General features: G+C 36.9%; 1 protein-coding gene across 1 annotated transcript in view; it reads left to right on the forward strand.

Annotated features, from left to right (window-relative positions):
* The first annotated feature begins 5559 nt into the window (after window positions 1-5559).
* Window positions 5560-21536, forward strand: part of atp6v1e1b (ATPase H+ transporting V1 subunit E1b) — a 52053-nt gene continuing 36076 nt past the window's right edge. The window contains exons 1-3 of the mRNA XM_039770075.1: window positions 5560-5814; window positions 13183-13248; window positions 15939-16048. Of these exons, the coding sequence (XP_039626009.1) occupies window positions 5782-5814; window positions 13183-13248; window positions 15939-16048 (209 nt within the window). The 5' untranslated portion in view covers window positions 5560-5781. The remainder of the gene's footprint in view (window positions 5815-13182; window positions 13249-15938; window positions 16049-21536) is intronic.

A 21536-nucleotide genomic window follows, 5' to 3' on the forward strand; every position in this document is an offset into this window, starting at 1 on the left:
TCACAAAGGAGTGATGGGAAACAAACTATTTTGTGTAAAATCCCCTTTCTAAGCAATAGTGCAATCGGTTCCTGCGACATTGACTTGAGAAAAACGAATGCAGAAAAATGAAAGAGTCTGAAATTAGCTACTTATTATCAGCACCGTACTCGTTTGGCCATTTATTCACCTTCAGCAAACTACTTTTTCACACAGCTTGTACAAACCAGTTACCTATTTATTAGACGTTAGCAGCAAGACAGATACTTCTGATAAATAACAGTTGTGTTTTGCTTGACCTAATGCGGTTTCATGATCAAATTGATTGGCAACGTTGCCACACTGTCATTTCTAATGAATGAGCGTTACTGTGATACCGGTATTTAATGGGCACCGTGAGAGGCAATTGTAAGTGAGGCTTATTGTCCTCTCTTTGATGTGGTAGTAGTCCGTGCCACTAGTTTGTTCCACAGCAATGGACAACTAGGTGCTGCTGGGGTCTTTTTTGCACACAGCTGTCAGATTGCATATAGATGCCCCCTCGCTTTGTACCCATGTTCGCATTAACCAGTTAGGCACATACTGGTATACAGACAAGATTTCTTTATATCATTGTTTATTGTGTCAGTTGTGAATTCAGGCTCTTGCACTCTTCTATAATAGTCTGCCTTTGTCATGTTTTGTACAATATGTGTGTTTTATGTCATTGACTAAATGAATTTCCCTTTGGAGTTCAATGCAGATCTATCAATATTGTACATGTACTTACATGCAGTAACTTCTTAGTAGGGTGTTGCACATACTGTATATAAAATACTGCATTATCAGCCAAATACACAAAAAATAGGAGTTTTATTAAACAAATGTGAATTTCCCCTTGGGATTAATAAAGTATCTATCTATCTATCTATCTATCTATCTATCTATCTATCTATCTATCAAAAAACAGTGTATTGTTAAGTGAAGGATAAATCAAGCAGTTATGTGTAGTATCTCCTTAAAGGCTTACCTTAACTTTGGTTAAGTAAGTTCGCTAAAGTTATGAAGGGACAGCCCTTCCATTTTCCCCACATTTCATATTTCTCTGTTGTGCATTGCTTCCTTGAATCATAGTTGATATGCAGTGACTCCACAGAATCATCCACCTAAAGAAGCCATTTTAAACCAGATACTTGGCACCACCCTTATTTAGCCTGTCAGAACACTATTGACAATCAGTGACTTTGGTCAGTAAGTGGTGCATCTTACTTTCTTGGCTTAGTGTGTTTCTTCTCTTATAGACAGTAAATTTCTAATTTTGATTTGTTTCTTGAAACCAGTCAGTTTTTGTGTTGGCTTTTGCATCACCTCATGTTGATGCAGGTTTTGTCTCACATCCCAACAATCTTCATGGTAGGAAAGTTGGTGTTTATAATACAGAGTGGTGGTATACTGTTTTTGGGTATGTCCTGACCCACTTTCACTAAGACCTGTAAAATAACACTTCTAATTAATTAATTAACTTCTATTATAATCTATAAATACCAACATAAATGTTTTCTTTTTCTAATAAAGGTGTTTTTTCTGTATCGTTTTTCCCCATCCATTATTTTATTCACTAAAATTCCAATTCCCTTTTTTGATAAATTTAAATTTCAGTTTATTTTTCTTTAGTGCTCTTCAGTGAGTGCAGGTTCAGAACACTGTAACAAACCCACAGGTGAAATGCAGTTAAAATTTTTAAATTTGCTAATTACATAATGCACACATATAAAGGTTCAGATTGGTTTACATACACAGTGAAATAAAGCATTTGAAGCCCTTCTTTACCTTATTGTTTTCTGTTGCTTTTCAGATTTAAAGCATGCTGAGATATGGGAGGGTACTGTTTCCATCAGGGAAAAAAGGGATGGTGTTGCCCTATTAAGAGATACAACATAAAAACTTATTTGATTGTGTAGCTTTTTAAGAGCTCTACAAGACTGAGGGGAGGAGGGACAGATGATGCCTTGGCCTGGTCTCTTTGAAACTGAACGGGACTACTTTTTGTTGTCTCTGCAATCATCCCTCCTTCTTGTATGTTTACTGTGTAAATAAACAGATCTGAGAGTAGTTTTGCAACAACAGTTTCAAGCTGGTAAACAACTGGATAAGCTTTATCTACTTTTCACTCAGACAGGAAATCAGTTCAGGCATCTGTTATGGATAGAGGTAGAGGTCTGTGTGTTTTTTTTTTTCTTCAAAAAACTATGGTGTGCAAATCCAGTAATTTCAACTAGCTGTTTTTCAATTGATTTGAAAACGTGTAATGATAAAAATGATGGCTGTTCTTCCTGACAATAGAATTCATAGTCAATTTTGTTGCCAGTTTTTTTTTTAAATTTCTTCACATGCTAGCACTAAGGAAGTACTTAGACTGCTCTCTGGGCCCAAACATGAGTCTGCACATACAGAAGGCTTTTCTTGTTGTGAATTTAATAAATTACATCTTTGTTTATCCCTAGATTTTGTCAGCATGTTTTGCCCAGCAAAAGCAGAGAACATTTTGATCATATTTATACAAATAATCTGTAATCAGTCCTCCCTCACTTTGGATACTATTTCCTTTATATATGCTTCCTGCATACAGACAACTGGTAACACGAGTCACATCAGCAGTAAACATGGTGAAAACATGGCAGGATGGAGCAGGATCAATGCCCCAGGACTGTTTTAATTGCACAGAGTGGTGTACAGAATGCTCAATAGTAACAACCAATAAGGGAACACAGGCTAAAACAGAAGAAACTTCAGGTAACTGGTTACCTAAGGAAGTGTTACAATGATGGTGTAAAAACCAAAGATGCAAAACAACTGCCTGATTAGAAGCTTGCCAAGACCCACTGATTGGTCTTGGATTTTGAGTATTCTTAATGCATTATGTGCATGTTTTGAATGATTCAATGTTAATATAGCAAGCAGAGTCACATCTTCAGAAGTTACAAGGTTCTTAATGCAGTTCATAGATAAAGTGAGGAGATCTTGGATGAGAATTAACATGAAGCTGCAGGTCCAGAAAGCATCCCCTGCTGTGTACTCAAAGCATTTGCTAATAAGCTGACAGGCTGCCTTTTGTAACATCTTCAAAATGTCCTAGGATCTGGCTTAAGACTCCACATACTTTTAAGAAAAGTACCAGTATTTTATTGCCAATGCAATCTACAGATATATTTTTGAATTACTGCCATTTGTGGCAAGCGGTCTTAATTTGATGTGCTTTAAATGGATGGTTATCACAAAAAAAGATCAACACTAAAAATAGCTTCCATACCAATTAATGCAACATTAACGTAATTGAGAAAAGGAACAAAGTATGCAAGAATGCTATTTTATTGATTTAGCTTGGCTTTCATACCATCAATTAATCCTCTCATCCAAAGCTAGTACTGAGGTTTAGGGTCATTGGCTGAGCACCATATTACATAATTGAATCTAGAACTTACTGATATACCTCAGGCTCTCAGGCTTAGGGAGTGCACACGTAGCAGCTTCACTTTGAACACTGAGTTGTGTACTCATCCCATTACTGTTTTCTATGTTCCATGTCCAGCCTGCAGGAATTAACTTAAAAGTCTTACCAATTGGTGGTGCGATAAGATATGTAGTGCAGTGTACTTGATAAAGATATTGCACCTTGAGCCACAAAGTCGTCAGTTGGAATAGAATCTATGACTCTAAGCCAGTCACTTTTCCTTCCTGTGCTCCAGTTGTAAAAAATGTATTAAAACAAATGTACTCTATTTTGATCTTGGAAGTCACCTTGGATAACTATATTAGACACTATATAAACTGTCCCTCAGTTTTAGAAAAATAAGTTAAGGGGTCATCTGCCTATAAATATTAGAATAACTTTAAGTTCCTAAGGCTCTTCATCACTGATAATCTATCACTGTCCCATAACATAACGTGTTTAGAAGGTTCAACTACACGTCACAGAAGTTTGTTCCAGATTCCCACAAGCCTTTGCTTAAAAAAAAGTGTTTCCTAAATTCAGTTCGAAATGCATTTCTCCTAATTACAACTGAAGTCCTCGAGTACATTATCCATCCTTAACAGAAAATAATTCAGCTGGCGTAAGTCACTTCACCTGCCTGGGCTCCAATTGGAAGAAAAAGAAATGTAACCAACTGGACCTCAAATGTTTTAAATTTCCTAGAATAAAGGCATCAGCCAAATAAGTAAATGTAAATTTGAGTGTAAATTTACACAACAGAGTATATGCATAGTAAATGTGTTTAAATATCAATTTAGCAGTTACACACTGTACAAAATAAACTCACTACATAAGTAAACACTTAGACAAATTCTAATAATATAAAATAGTTGTGGTGCAGTGAATATAGGGATGAAGGAACGACAGCATGGATGTGGTGTTGATAAGGTTAATAGCAGACACTATGCAGAGTTCAGCATCTCAGCTTGACAGAAGAAATTGTTCTGCAGCTTCCTGGTCCAGAACATGATGCTACAGTATCATCTGCCTGAAGGCAATGTGAACAGTTCATGACTCCAATGAGTGAAGTAGTTACTGATGATTTTCCTGGCTTTCCTTAGACACTGCCTAACAAATACTGTATGTCTTCTAGGTTAGGAATATCACCCCCTGTGATCTGTAGGGTATATCCCAGTACCTTCTACATGGCTTTGCAAATGAGGGCAGTGCACCCCCCATACCAGGACACGACACAAGCAGTTAGGATGCTTTTAATGGTGCAGATGTAAAATAACCTGAGAGACAGCTGAGATAGAAAAGGGTGTTGTGTCTTCATCGCCTCTATTTCTTTATGAACCGTCCATAGGGTTTTCAGTTATAGACTGAGAAACTTCACACTGCTCACCCTTTCAACAGTAGCCTCATTGAGGGTAAAAGGGGTGTGTATGCCTTCTTACTTCCTTAAGTCCACTATTATATCTTTGGTCTTGGCTAAATAGATGGCGAGGCCACTAACCTGATACCGGACTCTGTATTTGTCTCATCACCACTGAGACCTACCACTGTATATCATCGGCAGATTTCACAATATGTTAAACCTCTTCCTAGCCGTACAGCCATGGGTGTACAGGGAATATAGGAGAGGACTTAAATATGTAATAGGTTATGTAAGGAATTAATACAATGAAAAACCAGTCCCAGCAAATGACAGCCTTAATTTCACATGTTAATTCGTTCGTTTTCAAACTGGAATTCTGTCCTCGCAGAACTGAACACAAGAATCCTCACACGAAGTCTCACTGAAGGAATCACTGCTCACGGAAATCCATTAAGGAACCAGTTCACAATAAAATCGTTACACACATTTAACCAAAATGTACACATTTTAAAATAAATACAAGCGCAAGATAAAACCAAACTTCACCTATTCAAGGAACATAACTGAAAACGCAACTGTTCATAAACTAATTCTTACGGAGGTATTGTTGAAATAAAGTAAAATAAACTAACTTCATTTACTACAATACACACAACATAATGTTGCGAACAACACGCAGTCGGGCGGACTGATCAAACCGGCCCACCGCTACGCTCCGGAAGTTATATCTGCGGCCATTACTTGACGTCATTGATCTTGGTGAGGGGGTCGGATCCGGTTTGCAGCAGTGACAGTCAGCTGATTAAGTCTGAGGCATTTTAACTAGCACTTGGTACTGCGGAAAACGTATAATCTTCGAGTCTGTTGCAGGAGAGGCAGAGTTTTCACTCTAATAGCGCAATACCTTTCAAGCACTCTAAATTTCGTTTTGCCTTTGAAACCGCAAGGTTTTGTTGTCTCTTGTGCCGAAGCCATGGCTCTCAGTGATGCAGATGTGCAGAAACAGGTACAGTATAATTTTTTTTTCTTCAACATAGTAATGTGTTTTGTGTAGCCCCTTTATATTCGCCTTTTACTGCCGACCTAATGCATTCGATTCTGCATTCGAAAGTTGTTTGAAAATTTAGCCTCAGTAACGGCTTGATGTAATAGCTTTTTGGGAAACCGTGATGCCTTTTAGTCTGTTGGCCGTGTTGTTATAGTAAGCTAATGTCTAGATACATTCGAATGCCCTCAGTACTGTAATTGAATTGCCAGCGAGTAACTGATCGGGACGGGCAGACTCCCAAACGTCCCTCTTATCGTTAGTTCCTCAAAAGGGTTTAGCAATTGTAGTGGAAACGGGAACATGTAAGCTATGATTTCCTGTATCTTGCAGTAAGTGAATTTAATCGATCGCCACCTATAAAAAGTACTGTATTCTAAAGTATAATATATGAATGTATTGTTTCGTCCCTATGGGAATAAATAACAGAAAAAAGCAATACAAACACACGAATGTGACAACGGTGGTTGCTTCGTTTGAGAGTTTTTTCAGCCCCTGAAGCAGCCCTACCTTTTCTGTGTGAATGTCCTTTTTGCCCTTTCTTTTCTGTGTAGCTGCATGACTGGTTATATATTGAGAAAATAGGCGACTGTCGTTCCTATATTGAAGATATTCCAGGGTGAGTTTAAGAAGAAAAAAAGTATGAAAAGCAGACAAAAATGGAGCGAACATGGAAACTCCATACAGGCAGTACTGGGCCTGCGTTTTGAACTCAAGAGTTTGGAGCTGTGACACGCTATATGTGCACTTTATGTGTGAACGTAATTGAATAAATTAGTAGATGTGTTGTTTATGCATGATTGTACTCATTATTGCCTGCTTGTTTTTAATTTGGGTTGTATGGCTGAATGTGGTAAACATGTTAAGGGTATTTTATATACAGGGCTTTAAAAGCATTTCCAAATGAGAAAATAAAGTAATGACCTTGTCTTCCTCATTCAAAGCCAGTCTATAAACGGTGTTGTGTTTTGCATAATTTTATCTAGATGCCTTTACCATCTTAGTTTGACCTCCCATCCTCTCTTTTGTCTTGCTGCACAGTTTATACAAATACCACCCTTTCTCCCACAAAACCCTAATCACAAGCATACTCCATTTAAAGTTCACACATTTGTCAGTTTTTTTTACATTCCAAACCATTATGCAGTGGCTGTGGCTACCAACGCCTATGTTGACATTTTTGTTCTAAATGCTTCTGTTAACAACTATAGGTAAGTTTTCAACATTCTACAGAGAACGTGGACACACATTCATACTCCACCTGGCTAATTTATAGTTGGCCTCCGAAAAAGGCTGCTGATTTATAGTGTTACTATTATTTTTCTCAATATGTTTTACTACTGTCCCCTATCTGTTTATTCAGGTTTTTTGCTACTGACTTGCTGTACTCGTTCCTCTCAATTGATATTCCTTTCTTGCCCCATACATTTCTCCTGGACTTCTCAGCTGTTCTTCTCACCTCATTGCAGCAAAAGATTTTCACTTGGAGAAATTTTGTTACCAAATTGGCCTTGGATGCTCACTTCCCCAGACTTTATTCTTGGATATTTAAAAACTGCATAGCTGGTGACAGAACAATCTTATAATAATGGTGATATACATGATGAAACTTTCTAAAATGCCACATATTTATTCCTCTGACTGTAACTTCATTGCATGTCTAGTTTCTGTAGTTTCACTGTAAACTTTTTCCAGTGTGTGCACTGGATATAGGGGGTTTGAGTCAGAAAAACCAGAGTCGCTGGCCAGAAGAAGCAGGAATGTTCTAGTTGCTGAGGGGCTGGGAATGCAGTTATTGTCTGTTTAAACACAGATGAAACACAGTGTGCAGTATTTATATGTAAACAGTGTTATTTTATGTTTCAACAACACAGGAAAATGTAAAGGTAAATTAATCTTTGCAAAGGCTAGTATTTATTGCACCAAATGCTCTGGTAAAGATTACATGAAAGGGTAAAATTATATAGTTCAGTTCAATTACTGAAAGATATGTAACATAAACACAGTACATAGTGTTGAATCATGAACAGGGAAACCTCATGCAATATATTATACACATTTATTTATTTTTATTTAAATTAAAGAAACCCCAGACTGTAGTTATCCAAGGTCAGTTGAATTCTGACATGGATCACTTTGTAGAGAATGAACCACAACTTCAGTTAAAAACAAAACGACTGAATTTAGACCCTTAATTTGTGACAAATGTATTTTTGTCTTCAGTAATTTTTTTAATATTTGCATATGATATGAAATAACTGTAAAGTTTTATTGTGAAAATATATTCTGCTGTTTGAAGAATTATGAATTAGTTTTTCCAGCCAGTAGAGCTAGTTAAATAAGTAAAATAAAAATTCAAAAGCCAGAGCTTGGGAATGGATAGACAGAACTTTATTTGTCCCCAGGGAGAAATTAGGATTTTTGCAGAAGTACTTTTTTTTAATATATATTTCTCCAGAATGATACAAAAGGAGGAACATTAATAAGAAAGAGAACTTCTGACATGGCAGTCACAGTGAGGCATTATGCAGGCATTTTGAGTGGTGTAAATGAACCCCAGTAGCGTTTCGTGACACATTTCTGCTGATTAATTAATTGGCTGAACATACTCCATGTTAGTCTGTCCGATAGAGGATGTCCATCAATGTTCATAATGACACTTGGTTTTGTTTTCATTCTCTCCTTTGCTGCTGTCTCCACAACGTCCTGAACGCATTCCATAATTGAGCCGGCCCTTTTAATCAGTTTAATTCAGTGGGCTTCTCTTGAAGTGATGTTACCAAAAGAGCACACTAAAGCATATAAAATCTCCCTGGCCTTCAGAGATGTGATGGGTGTTAGTACCCTAATTAAAGCAGACAAAAAAGAGCCTGCTGTGCCCTTTCTTTTACAGTTCCTCTGTGTTATGAGATCAGTCAAATCAATGATTGATGTGGATGCTGAAGTATTTCTAGGAGCATATTACCATTATCCCTGAATAGTGACTGGACATAGACTTTCATTGCACCAAATAGCCTATATCACAATTTCCTTGGTTTTGCTAATTTTTAAGTTTTTTTCCAGCACCAAGAAACAAAGTTCTTCACCTAACTCCTATTCTTTGTTTCGACCCCTATATCTATACACTCCAGAAGTGCAGAATCATCTGAGAATTTATGCAACATGACCTGAAATTATATTTATAGTCTGAGGTGAAGCCAAAAGGAGACACTGTTCTTTGCAGTGCTCCAGTGTTACTCGTATCCATTTTGGGAACAGTTTCAAATTGTGGTCTACCTGAAGTATAGTTCATTATTCGGGACACCATAGCCTCCTCCACCTGCATATCTCTGAACTTGGCCCTTAACAGGGATGGCTGGATGGCCCTGAAAGCAATGGAGAAATAAAATCCTAATTTTCAAGTGCTGCCAGCATTGTCCAGACACGAATAAGCCTTGTGGAGAAGAAGCATAATTGTATCCTTCACGATCATCTTTGTTTTAGGCAAACTGCAGTGGGTTCAGGTGGTCTACCACAAGAGGAATCCTATAATTGAGGACCAGACTCCCAAAGATCTTCATGATTCTAAGTGCCACTGGACTATAATAATAGACAATTATGTAACATAATAAGATACTTCAGTAACAATGATGCAATGGTCGACCTTGTCAAATTTTTTGATGATCTTCAGTGTAGAGGGCTACATGGGAGTGGAAGTAAATGCCAGCCTGTTTCGTAAGTGATAATGGGGAAATAACTGTTGTATAACTTGATTACCTCATTCTTTTAATAGATTAAAATTTCTTTTTTTTAGAGACTTTCCATTATTTTGTTTTGATCTAGAGATGTTCTTCTGGAATTTTCTGGGGTTCTCAGTAACATTGGCTACAGTGTTTCAAATGCCACTACAAACAATTATATGTACCGTAGAAATAATGCAGCAATTCAAAATAAAATTTAAAGACTCTATTTTAATCTCTTATTTAATCACACCTCTAGCTGTCAAATTATGTTAAATTCCTTTTGCTGTGTGAAGCCAACAACAATTTTCACAGGCAAATATACCATTCTGGCTGTAAAGGATCCAAAAGTCTGGGACTTTTATTCTCTTAAATTTCAAGATGACCAGAAGTAGGCGTGTCATTTTCTTTTGATTACCATTGACAGTTTTACACCATTACTTCAGTTTAGATTTGCATACAGCTAGAACCCACTGGCAGAATTTCCTGTCCACTCTGGGTGGTTAATACATTGTCACAGTGAAAAAGTTAGACATAAATATGTGTTACAGCCTTTTATTTAAGTAATAGCTAAGCACCTACTGTCAAATCACAAGTGAAGGTGAAGTCAAATCACAAGTGAAGGTGAAGTGTAAGTCTTCTGGCATTCTAGATGATGAGTAGGCAAGCATATTTACATTCTATCGCAGTGAGCCATCTAGAAAAGGTGAGTGTTTAAAAAGTGAAACAAGATAAAGTAATCATATATACATAAATTCTAAAACCAATTAAAGTGAGGTTCACATTTTTATTAATAACTTATAAGGTTTCACAGCAGAACATGTCAACTGTTTATTTCAAATAGAAATAAAAACATGTTCATATCTCATTTTTAATTTTCTGTGCCGCCTCTTGCATTGTATTTTCATTGAAGAAAAAAAAAAAAAAATATATATATATATATATATATATATATATATATAACTGCTAGAAGGGATCCTACTCGGGCGGCATGGTGACGCAGTGGTAGTGCTGCTGCCTCGCAGTTAGGAGACCCGGGTTCGCTTCCTGGGTCCTCCCTGCGTGGAGTTTGCATGTTCTCCCCGTGTCTGCATGGGTTTCCTCCGGGCGCTCCAGTTTCCTCCCACAGTCTAAAGACATGCAGGTTAGGTGGATTGGCGATTCTAAATTGACCCTAGTGTGTGTGTGTGTGTGTGTGTGTGTGTGTGTGTGTGTGTGTGTGTGTGTGTGTGTGTCCTGTGGTGAGTTGGCACCCTGCCCAGGATTGGTCCCTGCCTTATGCCCTGTGTTGGCTGGGATTGGCTCCAGCAGTCCCCCGTGACCCTGTGTTCGGATTCAGCAGCTTGGATAATGGATGGATGGATGGATGGGATCCTACTCCTTTGGGCCCATTAGCAAGGCCCTTAACCTGAAAATACCTCCAGGGGTGCTGAACCATGGCGGACACCCAAAGTTCATGCAAAAAGGCGATTTCCCTTTGGGAATTAACAAAGTATATAGCCAAAAAAATACTTGTATATCATCCAAAATAATTTTGTCACGATAACAGTTTTTAGCCATATCTCCCATTCCTGGCTGCAAGTTTTTATGGCGATAGAGTGTTCTTGTTTTCCTACTAATAATGTTAACCAACTTTAAGTTGCAGCAATGATACTACATAATATGATCCTTTATAGGTTGACCTCTTTTATTCTATATTGTCACCAAATGTCACATATTTGACTACTGTACAGAATAAGCACAGCTGTGTAGTACTCACTGTGTGTGTGTGTGTGTGTGTATGTATGTATGTATATATATATATATATATATATATATATATACACACAGTCCCTCACAAAAGTCTTGTCGATTGTGTACAAATTGACCTGAAGTGCCGCTAACATATATTTCTAATCAAGATTTTGTTACAAGAAATGGGTCATTTCAATCCCATCAGCTTTTGTAATAATGTTTCAGTGCAAAACGAAACTGACAAAAAATATTCTAATATTCACAGCTTGGTAAAGCCCATTGAGTCCATTTTTGGCAAGACATAAGTGTTGTCGCCTTGTCATATGAGCTTCACCTGTGACTACTAATGGATCAGTTAGGTCTCAGGTGTGTATAAAAAGAACCCCAGTACACTAGACCTTCACATCAACTGCAACTAGACCTCTGCAAACATGCCTAAGATTCACCCTGAGACTAAAGTGTTGATTATCAAGAGGCTGAAGACCAAATCCACTGCTGATGTGGCAAACACCTTCAATGTGTCTCAGCGTCAAGTTCAGAGGATAAAAAAAAAAAGATTTGAAGAGACTGGAGATGTTTTTGACAAGCCCAGGTCAGGAAGACCCCGCAAGACAACTGCTCGAGAGGACCGTTTGTTGGCTCGAAAATCCAAGGCCAGCCCATTTTCCACTGCAGCAGAGCTCCACGAGACCTGGTCACCTGAAGTCCCTGTGTCAACCAGAACAGTTTGTCGGATTCTGTCTCGAAATGGCCTCCATGATCGAATCAGTGCCCATAAGCCAGCACTAAACAAAAGACAATTGAAAAACCGTGTGGCATTTGCCAAGGCCCGCAGCCTGCTAAAAGGATGGACGCTGGAAAAGTGGCAGAAGGTGGATTTTTCAGATGAATCTTCTGTTGAATTGCACCACAGTCACCGCAAATATTGCAGGAGACCTACTGGAACCCACATGGAGCAGAGATTTACCCAGAAAACAGTGAAGTTTGGTGGAGGCAAAATCATGGTCTGGGGTTACATCCAGTATGGGGGTATGCGAGGGATCTGCAGGGTGGAAGGCAACATCAATAGTCTGTACCAAGAAATCTTAGCTACCTCTTATTCCCAACCATAAAAAAGGCCAAATTCTGCAGCAGGATGGTGCTCCATCGCATACTTCCATCTCCACATCAAAGTTCCTTAAAGCGAAGAAGATCAAGATGCTCCAGGATTGGCCAGCCCAGTCACCAGACATGAACATCATTGAGCATATGTGGGGTAGGATGAAAGAGGAAGCATGGAAGACGAAACCAAAGAATATTGATGAACTCTAGGAGGCATGAAAGACTGTTTGTTTTCTTTGCTATTCCTGATGACTTCATCAATAAATTGTATGAATCCTTGCCAAACTGCATGGATGCTGTCCTTCAAGCTCATGGAAGTCATACAAGATATTAAATTTGGATCTCGCAGCACCACTACTTAATTTGCTGACATATTTTTGGATTTGCAGTAAAGTTGTTCATTTTTTGTATAGGCAACAAAACTTTTGTCTTGCCCAAATTTGACCTTTCTGTCTTGATTAAATCTTTATTTCAGTGAAACTAATTTATTTCAGTGCATTAAACATCATTTGGGAGGGCTTTAGCTTTTCATATGAGCTATTTCTAACACCAGTTGATTAATTAAGTCAGGTTAATCGCAGGAGTTTCTACAAAATAGAGAAGCGACAAGACTTTTGTCAGGGACTGTTTATATAATTATATAGTTATATATATGGTGGAATCCAAAGGGTGAGGCAGTTTTTGCAAAAATTTAATGTAAACATTTTTTGTTTGGCTTTTGTTCATCTCGCATGCCTGGTACACAAATAACATCTTGCTTTCTCTGTATTTGTAGATCAAGCATATGATGGCCTTCATTGAGCAGGAGGCAAATGAGAAGGCAGAAGAAATTGATGCAAAGGTGAGGTGCAGTATTACTTCCAAGTCCCTTCCTGGAAACATTGTTTAAAATTACACCTGGGTACAGAAAGTGTTTACCAAAGTAATTAGGCAATTGAAAATCTGTAGTAATAAAATGTAAAATGCTAGACGTTTAGTGACAAATTACTTTTATCTGAGAGGCAGACTTTATTTCTAACAGTTCTTTGTATTTACATGGATACTGTAACCTTTCGTTTACAATGTAGCTGTGTTGAACAATCTAAGACAGATTGAAATCAATATAAACCTCTGTTATAACATTTGCTTTGCACTGTCTGTTGGAGTATATTTTGTATTGCATGTGGTAATAAGCATTGCATTTGTTTTTCAAACAGACAGTACATCACAAAAATTGTATAAAATTGCGTAACTACAAAATGTTTGATTTGCTATCTGTTGGAAATACAGAGGCATAGCAACAAGGCAGACACTTGATCTTTATGTTAAGATAGTTAATATTTGTTCATGAGAAGTAGATTTTAAATTACAGTTTAACAAAGTTAATGCTGCATTTGTCTCATACTTTTTTTTTTTAAACTTATTTGTATTTGAAAGGCTAAAGTTAAGCTTCTGTAAACTGAAAAATATAATTTATATTAGTATTTTAAAAGTACAATGGAGGAGCTACCTGCATATCTTGAGTTTATCATTTTTTAAGACACTACATGTCACCAAATGAAACTGGCAGCACACAGAGCCACACAGTAAGCTCAGTTACAGGTAAACGTTTTGATCACCAGCTGTATACCTAAATGGTAGAAGTTGCTGTTTATATTTCCTAGTGTCCTAAGTATGCGTTCCAGCTGTGTTGTCACATGGTGAGATGACACTCTTAATGATCCCCCAGCAAAGACAGCACATCTATAAAAAAAAAAATCTAAAGAGGAACAAAAAAAATCGGCAAAACCATAACTTTTATTGAAGTGGTTAAAATGCAGAAGGCTTCTAAACTCTTTGCCTTCTTTTTTTCATTGTGGTAATTAATCAGTCGGGGGCAGTTCCTTACAGTAATTTGACTCATAGTTGAATTTAACATGTTGTCCTTGTTCCTGTATTTTCTGTGCAATTTCTGAAATTGAATTATCCTACTTTATATTACTTTTCTACCAGAATTATCAAATATTATGTTTAATGTATAGGAAGTAATTAGTTTCAAGATTTTTCTATGTCTACCCTGGATTACGAAGGTGCGAGTATGTATATCAAACAATGGCTTTCTCTGTGCTTCAAAATACATATTGAACAGTTATACCTCCTACGATTGCTACTACTCTGAATTGCAATAAGCAGGTTTTAGAATATTACATTATATGTTAATGATCTGCAGTGGTTAAAATGGAAAACGTATTATTGGAATAAAGAGTTTCACAGCAGCCCAGCGTATCTTGGTAGCAAGCACATACTTGTTGCTAATCCAGTAGGTTAACAGAAAAGACTGCCTTATTTGTTACATGTGAGATGGTTTTGTTAATGCATTTTTGTGTTTTTATGGGTATATCCTTCTGTAACTACAGCCATAACAGCTGGTTTTTATGTTAAGTACAAGTTATGCAATAATTAATTATAAAGGCAGATATCTGCATTTTACAGTTTTGTATATGCAAGGGTATTCAGGAATACAGTACACATGCAATTCTGAAGTGTCCTGAAGATTCAGAACTGATATGGGTTTATGTTTGTGTGTGTTTCTGTTCGCAAGAACCATAAACGCATATACTGCTCCAAATTTACACTCACGCATTTTTTTTCTGCAGGTTACTCTAAAATCTTTTTAGATTTTCTCCATAATTTGGCAAATTTCCAATTGTGATTATATTTTGCTATTTTTATCTATGTCCAGTGTTTGAACATATTCAAACATTTTAAATGGGTTCCCTGTTAAAGGAATGCTGAACTTGAAATGTATAATTTCTCAATCTGTTACTTTGTGTTACCACACATCATTTGTAATGTTGGTAGAAAAAAATATAATCTCACATTTTCATGGAGATCAAAGATCACTAAATATTTGATTCTCTATGCTTCATTTGTTGCCCAGCTAGAACAGGATCAAAACAACCACTAGGATAATCTGTTTACACCTGTCGTGTTAGTTTTTCTCGACCATCCCAATAAATATATATATATATATATATAAACACTCCAGTATCCATCTGAAGGACTGTAAATGCCAAATTAGTTAATTAAATCTCTCTAAAATATTTGCCATTTTGAATATTAGAGCTTCGTTTTGTTTGACTGAATTTTAAAATTCCTTTGACTTTCCACTTTTAATTTATGCAAGTGTATATAATTTAGAAAAGAAGCATTTAGGCAAGTCGCTATCAAAAAAAACAGCCATTGTCCCTGGAATTGCTGATCAAAATCCTTTTGCAAGGGTATTTTTTTTTTTATTATTACCGTATGCTTATTTATGCACCTATTGTAGAATAATAATTGTTAGTGACCATAAAAGGTTAAGATGATCAGTTAAGATACTTAAAGGCAGATTGGTTTTGTTCTCTTTCATTTATGTATTCATGACCTTGATGGCAGTTATTCTGCCTACATTTATGGTTACGCTTTCTTAGTATAATTTATCTTCATTCTTATTGCATTCATACATTTGTCTGCTTTTAATTTTGTTAAAGGATACCTTGAATATGCATTATATGTTTTGATAATCTGCAGGCAGAAGAAGAGTTTAATATTGAGAAAGGACGTCTTGTACAAACACAGAGGTTAAAGATTATGGAGTACTATGAAAAAAAGGAGAAGCAAATTGAGCAGCAAAAAAAAATGTAAGTATTTTTCATATGTTTGCATTTTTTCCTGACCTGGAATTAAGCAAATGCATGACTGAGCAGGGTTCGTAAAGACTGTTAATTTTAGAAATGAATCTCATGACGTTTATTCATTCCTTTACTATAGCCTTAAATTCTAATGATCTGCTTGAAACTTTAAAAACCTGTTCAGCTTACCAAGGAATGGTTGATATTTGACTTTTCAATTATTTCTGTAGTCAAGCATGTTGAGAATCCTTAAATTTGATAATGTGAGAGGAAAACTGGACTGTCTGGAATTAAAAAAGCAGCAGAGAATTTGTAAAATATACACAGTCAATGAATGCATCTTGGTTTTGGGTGTTAGATCTGTTAGGCTGGGAAAGCTAACCACTGCACCACTGTTTCTTCAGTGTTTGTGTGAATTTAGCTGTAATATGCTAGAGACAAACTCGTGCTTTTGAGAATTAGTTACAGTACTAAGTTTAGGATTTACTAATTGGAAAATCTGAATGAAAGTCAATGAGCAGTGCTAGCATAAAGTTTTGAAAACCATGGAAAACTTTGTTCACCGGAGAATGTCATGTGGAGTAAAATATGAATTATAGTTAGCGTGTATAGGTGTGTTTTGCAATGTGCATATCCTGTACATGGATTTTTTCCTTTTGCCATTTGCCAGTATCCATAGAAACAATTTGAACATATGAATTTAGACATGTATTGCCCTTTTGAGATTATCAAAATCTAATACATAATTTGGCCTCCATTGTCAATTTGGCATATTGATAATGTTAAAGGCATACATGATAATGTTCATGGACCGATATTGTTAGTTTCCATTTATGCTAAGTTAGGAACTGCTTTACTTTACTGTATGTTTAAATCTGTATTTTGTATGTGTATGAAGTGTGTAATTGGTTATTTTTAAAATAATATACTTGTGAACTTGATACAGCACTCTGAGCCGGCACTCAGTGAATAGCACTATACACAAATAATGAATGTTAATAACAATACAGTTGTACATTGCCCTCTGAATAGTCTGTAATGCATTTTACTATGTTTTTATATGCATCACCATTTAGCTATGAACCCAGACCAGAGTAAAAGTGACACAGAGGGTTGCCTAAATATTAAATAATCATTAAGCAAAAGTACTTCAGCCTCCAAGGGTTTACCTTGGTAGGATTTTCACTCTTCACCGTATCATTTAACCTCACTCCCTGTTTCTCTTTTTTTTTTTTTTTTTTTGCGCTCATTTTTCCCTCCATAGTAAAACCTTAGCAGAGTCTTTGTCCACCAGAATTCCTAAATATAAATGTTTTGTTCCCTTGTTTGATAGTGGCCTTTTGAAATTCATCCTAGGATTCAGGTCATGGATATGAAAGTCAGGGGGCCAGGTATATACAATTTTTCTTTATGCTTGGAAACATGCATAAGTCATTTAATTTCTTGCATAAAAGTTGGGATTTATAAAACCCGAACTTGGCATGGAACATGGCTTAAAGTTAAGGAAAGTTTCGGCCATCTATAATTCTTTTGCAGACTTTTTTGGTGTTGGCATTTTAATGACTCCAGGGTGCAGTAAAATGAACTGAACAGAAATTCTACATTCATTGTGCAGTTTAATGACATGTCAGTCTCATTCTGATGCTGATCTATCCATCCATCCATCCATTTTCGAAACCCCATTGTTAAAACCTGTTTAACAAAACGGGAGTTGTGTTATTTCTATGTGATTGTTTCTCTGAAATGTATTCTCCATTTCAGCACATAACTCCAAGAAGATGGCTCTAGGACATGTAAATCCGCTTCTAAGCCAGTCTTCATTGCAAAAAAAAGTATACAACTACTGTTCATGATATTTAAATGACCTAAAATTTTGTTCTTTTAAGTTTGTCAGCATATTTTACTTGTGGCAAAATAAGCACTTTATGTTAACAAGTTAGAAAATGTATACATATCATAAAATTCAGTTGCAACTTTAACTGATTTGAAAGTTGGAGCATTTTCTGGTATTTATTTAATCAAAGAGACGGATATCACAAAATATTTTGTTTTTGAAATCCTTCTATATAAAAGCGGTCGGATGTCCTTCCGTCTCGTGAGTGCTACGCAGGCGCGGAGTTTCACACACGCCCAGTACATTTTGCAATGCGATGGGATTTGTAGTTTTGTTTTCCAGGTAAAGATGATTTTCTACTCCAGACTGTGCGATATCTTCTTCTTCTTTCTTACTATATAAAAGCGGTCGGGATTGTCCTTCCGTCCCGTGAGTGCAAAGCTTAGCGGTATTCCGCTTATCACAGACTTGCTACTTGCAGCTTGCAGTACGAAGCGACATGATGTGAGCAGAGTTCTGGTGCTCCCATCGTTCCCTTGCTTTTGTGCGCGATGCGCTGGAAAAATAGACAAAATTATGTCTCTGGAAATAATTAATGTTGATGGAGTACAAATGCCTCACCGCGTGGTAAATATCAGGGGGGGTTCAAAAGGGCGACCTCAATATAGAAAAAAGTTTACATTTCATCACAAAAATAACAGAAACTACGAGTGTTAAAGTAATATCGCTCAAATGCAATATAAACAAATTAATGAGTTTGTATAAAATATCAAATTGATCTACATATTGAATTGCCTTAAGAAGTGGTCAACTTAAAAGTCGGTCGCCTTAAAAGGCGGGTCAGCCTAGTATTTTAAATATTTTACAAAAAGGGTATGGGTGGAGTGTGAGGGTATTTGGCCAAAGTGGCAGTGTTTGTACTGGCAGTTGTGTACACTACCATTTTAATTGCTTGTGTTGACTACTGAAGATCTGTTTTGCTGACAGGAGCATCTACTGGTTGTGCAAAAGAAGAAAATACTGTATCAGGGCACGATTTAACATCACTATTTCACCTAACATTCCATTTCTTTGCACTGTAGGAGGAAACCAGACCAAACCCATGGGGGCCAATGTGCAAACTTCATGCAGGGAGTACCTGGAGTGTGACCCCCAGATTCCTTACTACTAGCAGCCACATGCCTCTGTATCTAATTCATTGATTAACATATGTATCATTTATCTGTGGGCTATGCAGATTTTTTTTTATTTAGGAGTGACCAATTGGTGGTCACTCCTTAAACTCCACCAATTGTCAGTGATACCGTTAATTTCACATTCATCAAAGTTTTGTTTTCTGTGTTCTCACCCTGTTTTCAAAGTAAAGATGTCACTTGGGTACAAGGCCAAATTTGATATGATGGCTAGATCATGAATACTCTCGAGGCATTTGTTAAGCCCTACATGGTTACTGGTGGGAGGTGGAAGGAAGTGGCTAAAACTTTGATTTGAAATTTATTAAGCAGCTTGGCATGACACGCAGTGTACATATTTTTATAAATCTGATTTTTATTTATTTAGTCACACAGTTTTTGCCTTTCTACCATAAGCAAAATTTTATAATTGAGATCTGGGGCTGCTCATAGTGGCACTTACTCACCTGAGTCTTTTGCATATTTTGAAAGATCTAAGGGAGTAGTTGCTAAGAACGTTGCTTTGAACACTTGAGTTTTGCAACTATCCACTTGACTAATGTGTAATACTGTCACCTGCTGCACTGAAGGACTTTCACTGGTAGCCTTCCTGCCCAAACAACAACATTTATTTATATAGCACATTTTCATACAAATGGTGTACCTCAAAGTGCTTTAAACAAGACAGTTTTACAAGCTAAATGCTTTATGAGGTGAAAAAGTAATGGCTATAATTTTGATCCTATCTAAAATCTGTACCATTGGTGTCATTGCCATGTGCTGATTGTTGGTATTAACATTTAGCAATATAGCAAACTGTTAAAGCTGATTTTTCATTATAATATGTCAGTGTCAAAGGAACTTTACATTGTGGCGGTAGCTAAGCTAATCCTACAAGGCCACTATGCTACTTTTTCTGTTTTTTAGCTTAAACTTTATGTATTTTTTGAGTTGGAAGCCTATATGCTTTGTTCATATTCAGGTTATTTTTTCTGGCCCAGATATACTCTGGCAACACAAACAACTGGACAATGGTACATTCAGATCAGTGCCACAAAACGCCTTTTTTTTTTTTTTTTTTTTTAAGCAAGTTCTCCTAGTGCCTGCAATTGCGTTACTCTGAATAAATTTTCCTGTGTTACTGTGGCTCCTAGAACACTCGCACAACACTGTCATAATACATTGTAGAATGCAAACACAATCTATTCAACCATTCCTTTTAACAATTGCACTAAATAGAACAGAGATTTCAAACACCATAATTCTTTGTGGACAGGGAGCAGAATTGTTTCATTAAATTCCCAAATGTTGTTCTTAATTCGAAACAATACTAACATATGCCACTGAAAAAATATCTCTGCCTGAAATATGTTCTGAACTGCATTCAGCAAAATGTATATAAATAGTAAAATTAGAATAAAAAAATGCCATATTTGAATGCATTGTGAATTTCCCCTTGGGGTTAATAAAGTATCTATCTATCTTTCTATTGAGATAGATACTATAGATGGATGTGTGTGTGTGTGTGTGTATAGATACTTAGAGTGACACACTTACTCACTGGCAACTTTATTAGGTACACCTTGCTATTACTGGGTTGGACCCCCCTTTTTGCATTAAGAACTGCCATAATTCTTCGTGGCACAGATTCAACAAGATGCTGGAAACATTGCTCAGGGATTTTGGTCCATGTTGACATGATAGCATCACGCCGTTGCTGCAGGTTTGTCGGCTGCACATCCTTGATGTGAATCTCCCGTTCCACCACATCCCAAACGTGATCTATTAGATTGAGATCTGGTGACCATGGAAGCCATTTGAGTACAGTGAACTCATTATCATGTTCAAGAAACCAGTTTGAGATGATTTGAGCTTTGTGACGTAGCTTATCCTACTGGAAATAGCGATCAGAATATGGGTACACTGCAATCATAAAGGGATATGACCATCAACAATACTCGGGGAGACTATGGCATTTAACAATGCTCAAGTGGTACTAAGGGGCCCAAAGTGTGCCAAAAAATTTTCTCCTACACAATCACCAACCTGAAAATTTGATGCAAGGCAGGATGGATCCATTCTTTAATTTTTGTTGACGCCAAATTCTGACCCTATCATCTGAAGGTCGCAGCAGAAATCGAGACTTAACAGATCATGCAATGTTTTTCCAATCTTTGTCCAATTTTGGTGAGCCCGTGTGAATTGTAGCCTCTGTTTCCTGTTCTTAACTAACAGGAGTGGCACCCAGTGTGATCACCTGCTGCTGTAGCCTATCTGCTTCAATGTTTAATGTGTTGTGCATTCAGAGTTGCTCTTCTGCATACTTTTGTTGTAGTGAGTGGTTATTCAACTGTAGCGTTTCTATCAGCTTCGACCTCTCTGGCCATTCTCCTCTGACTTCTGGCATCAACAAGGCATTTTTGCCCAGAGAACTGTTGCGCACTGGATATTTTCCCTTTTTTGGACCATTATCTATAAACACTAGAGATGG

Source organism: Polypterus senegalus, chromosome 11 (assembly GCF_016835505.1).
Source record: "Polypterus senegalus isolate Bchr_013 chromosome 11, ASM1683550v1, whole genome shotgun sequence".
NCBI lineage: Eukaryota > Metazoa > Chordata > Cladistia > Polypteriformes > Polypteridae > Polypterus > Polypterus senegalus.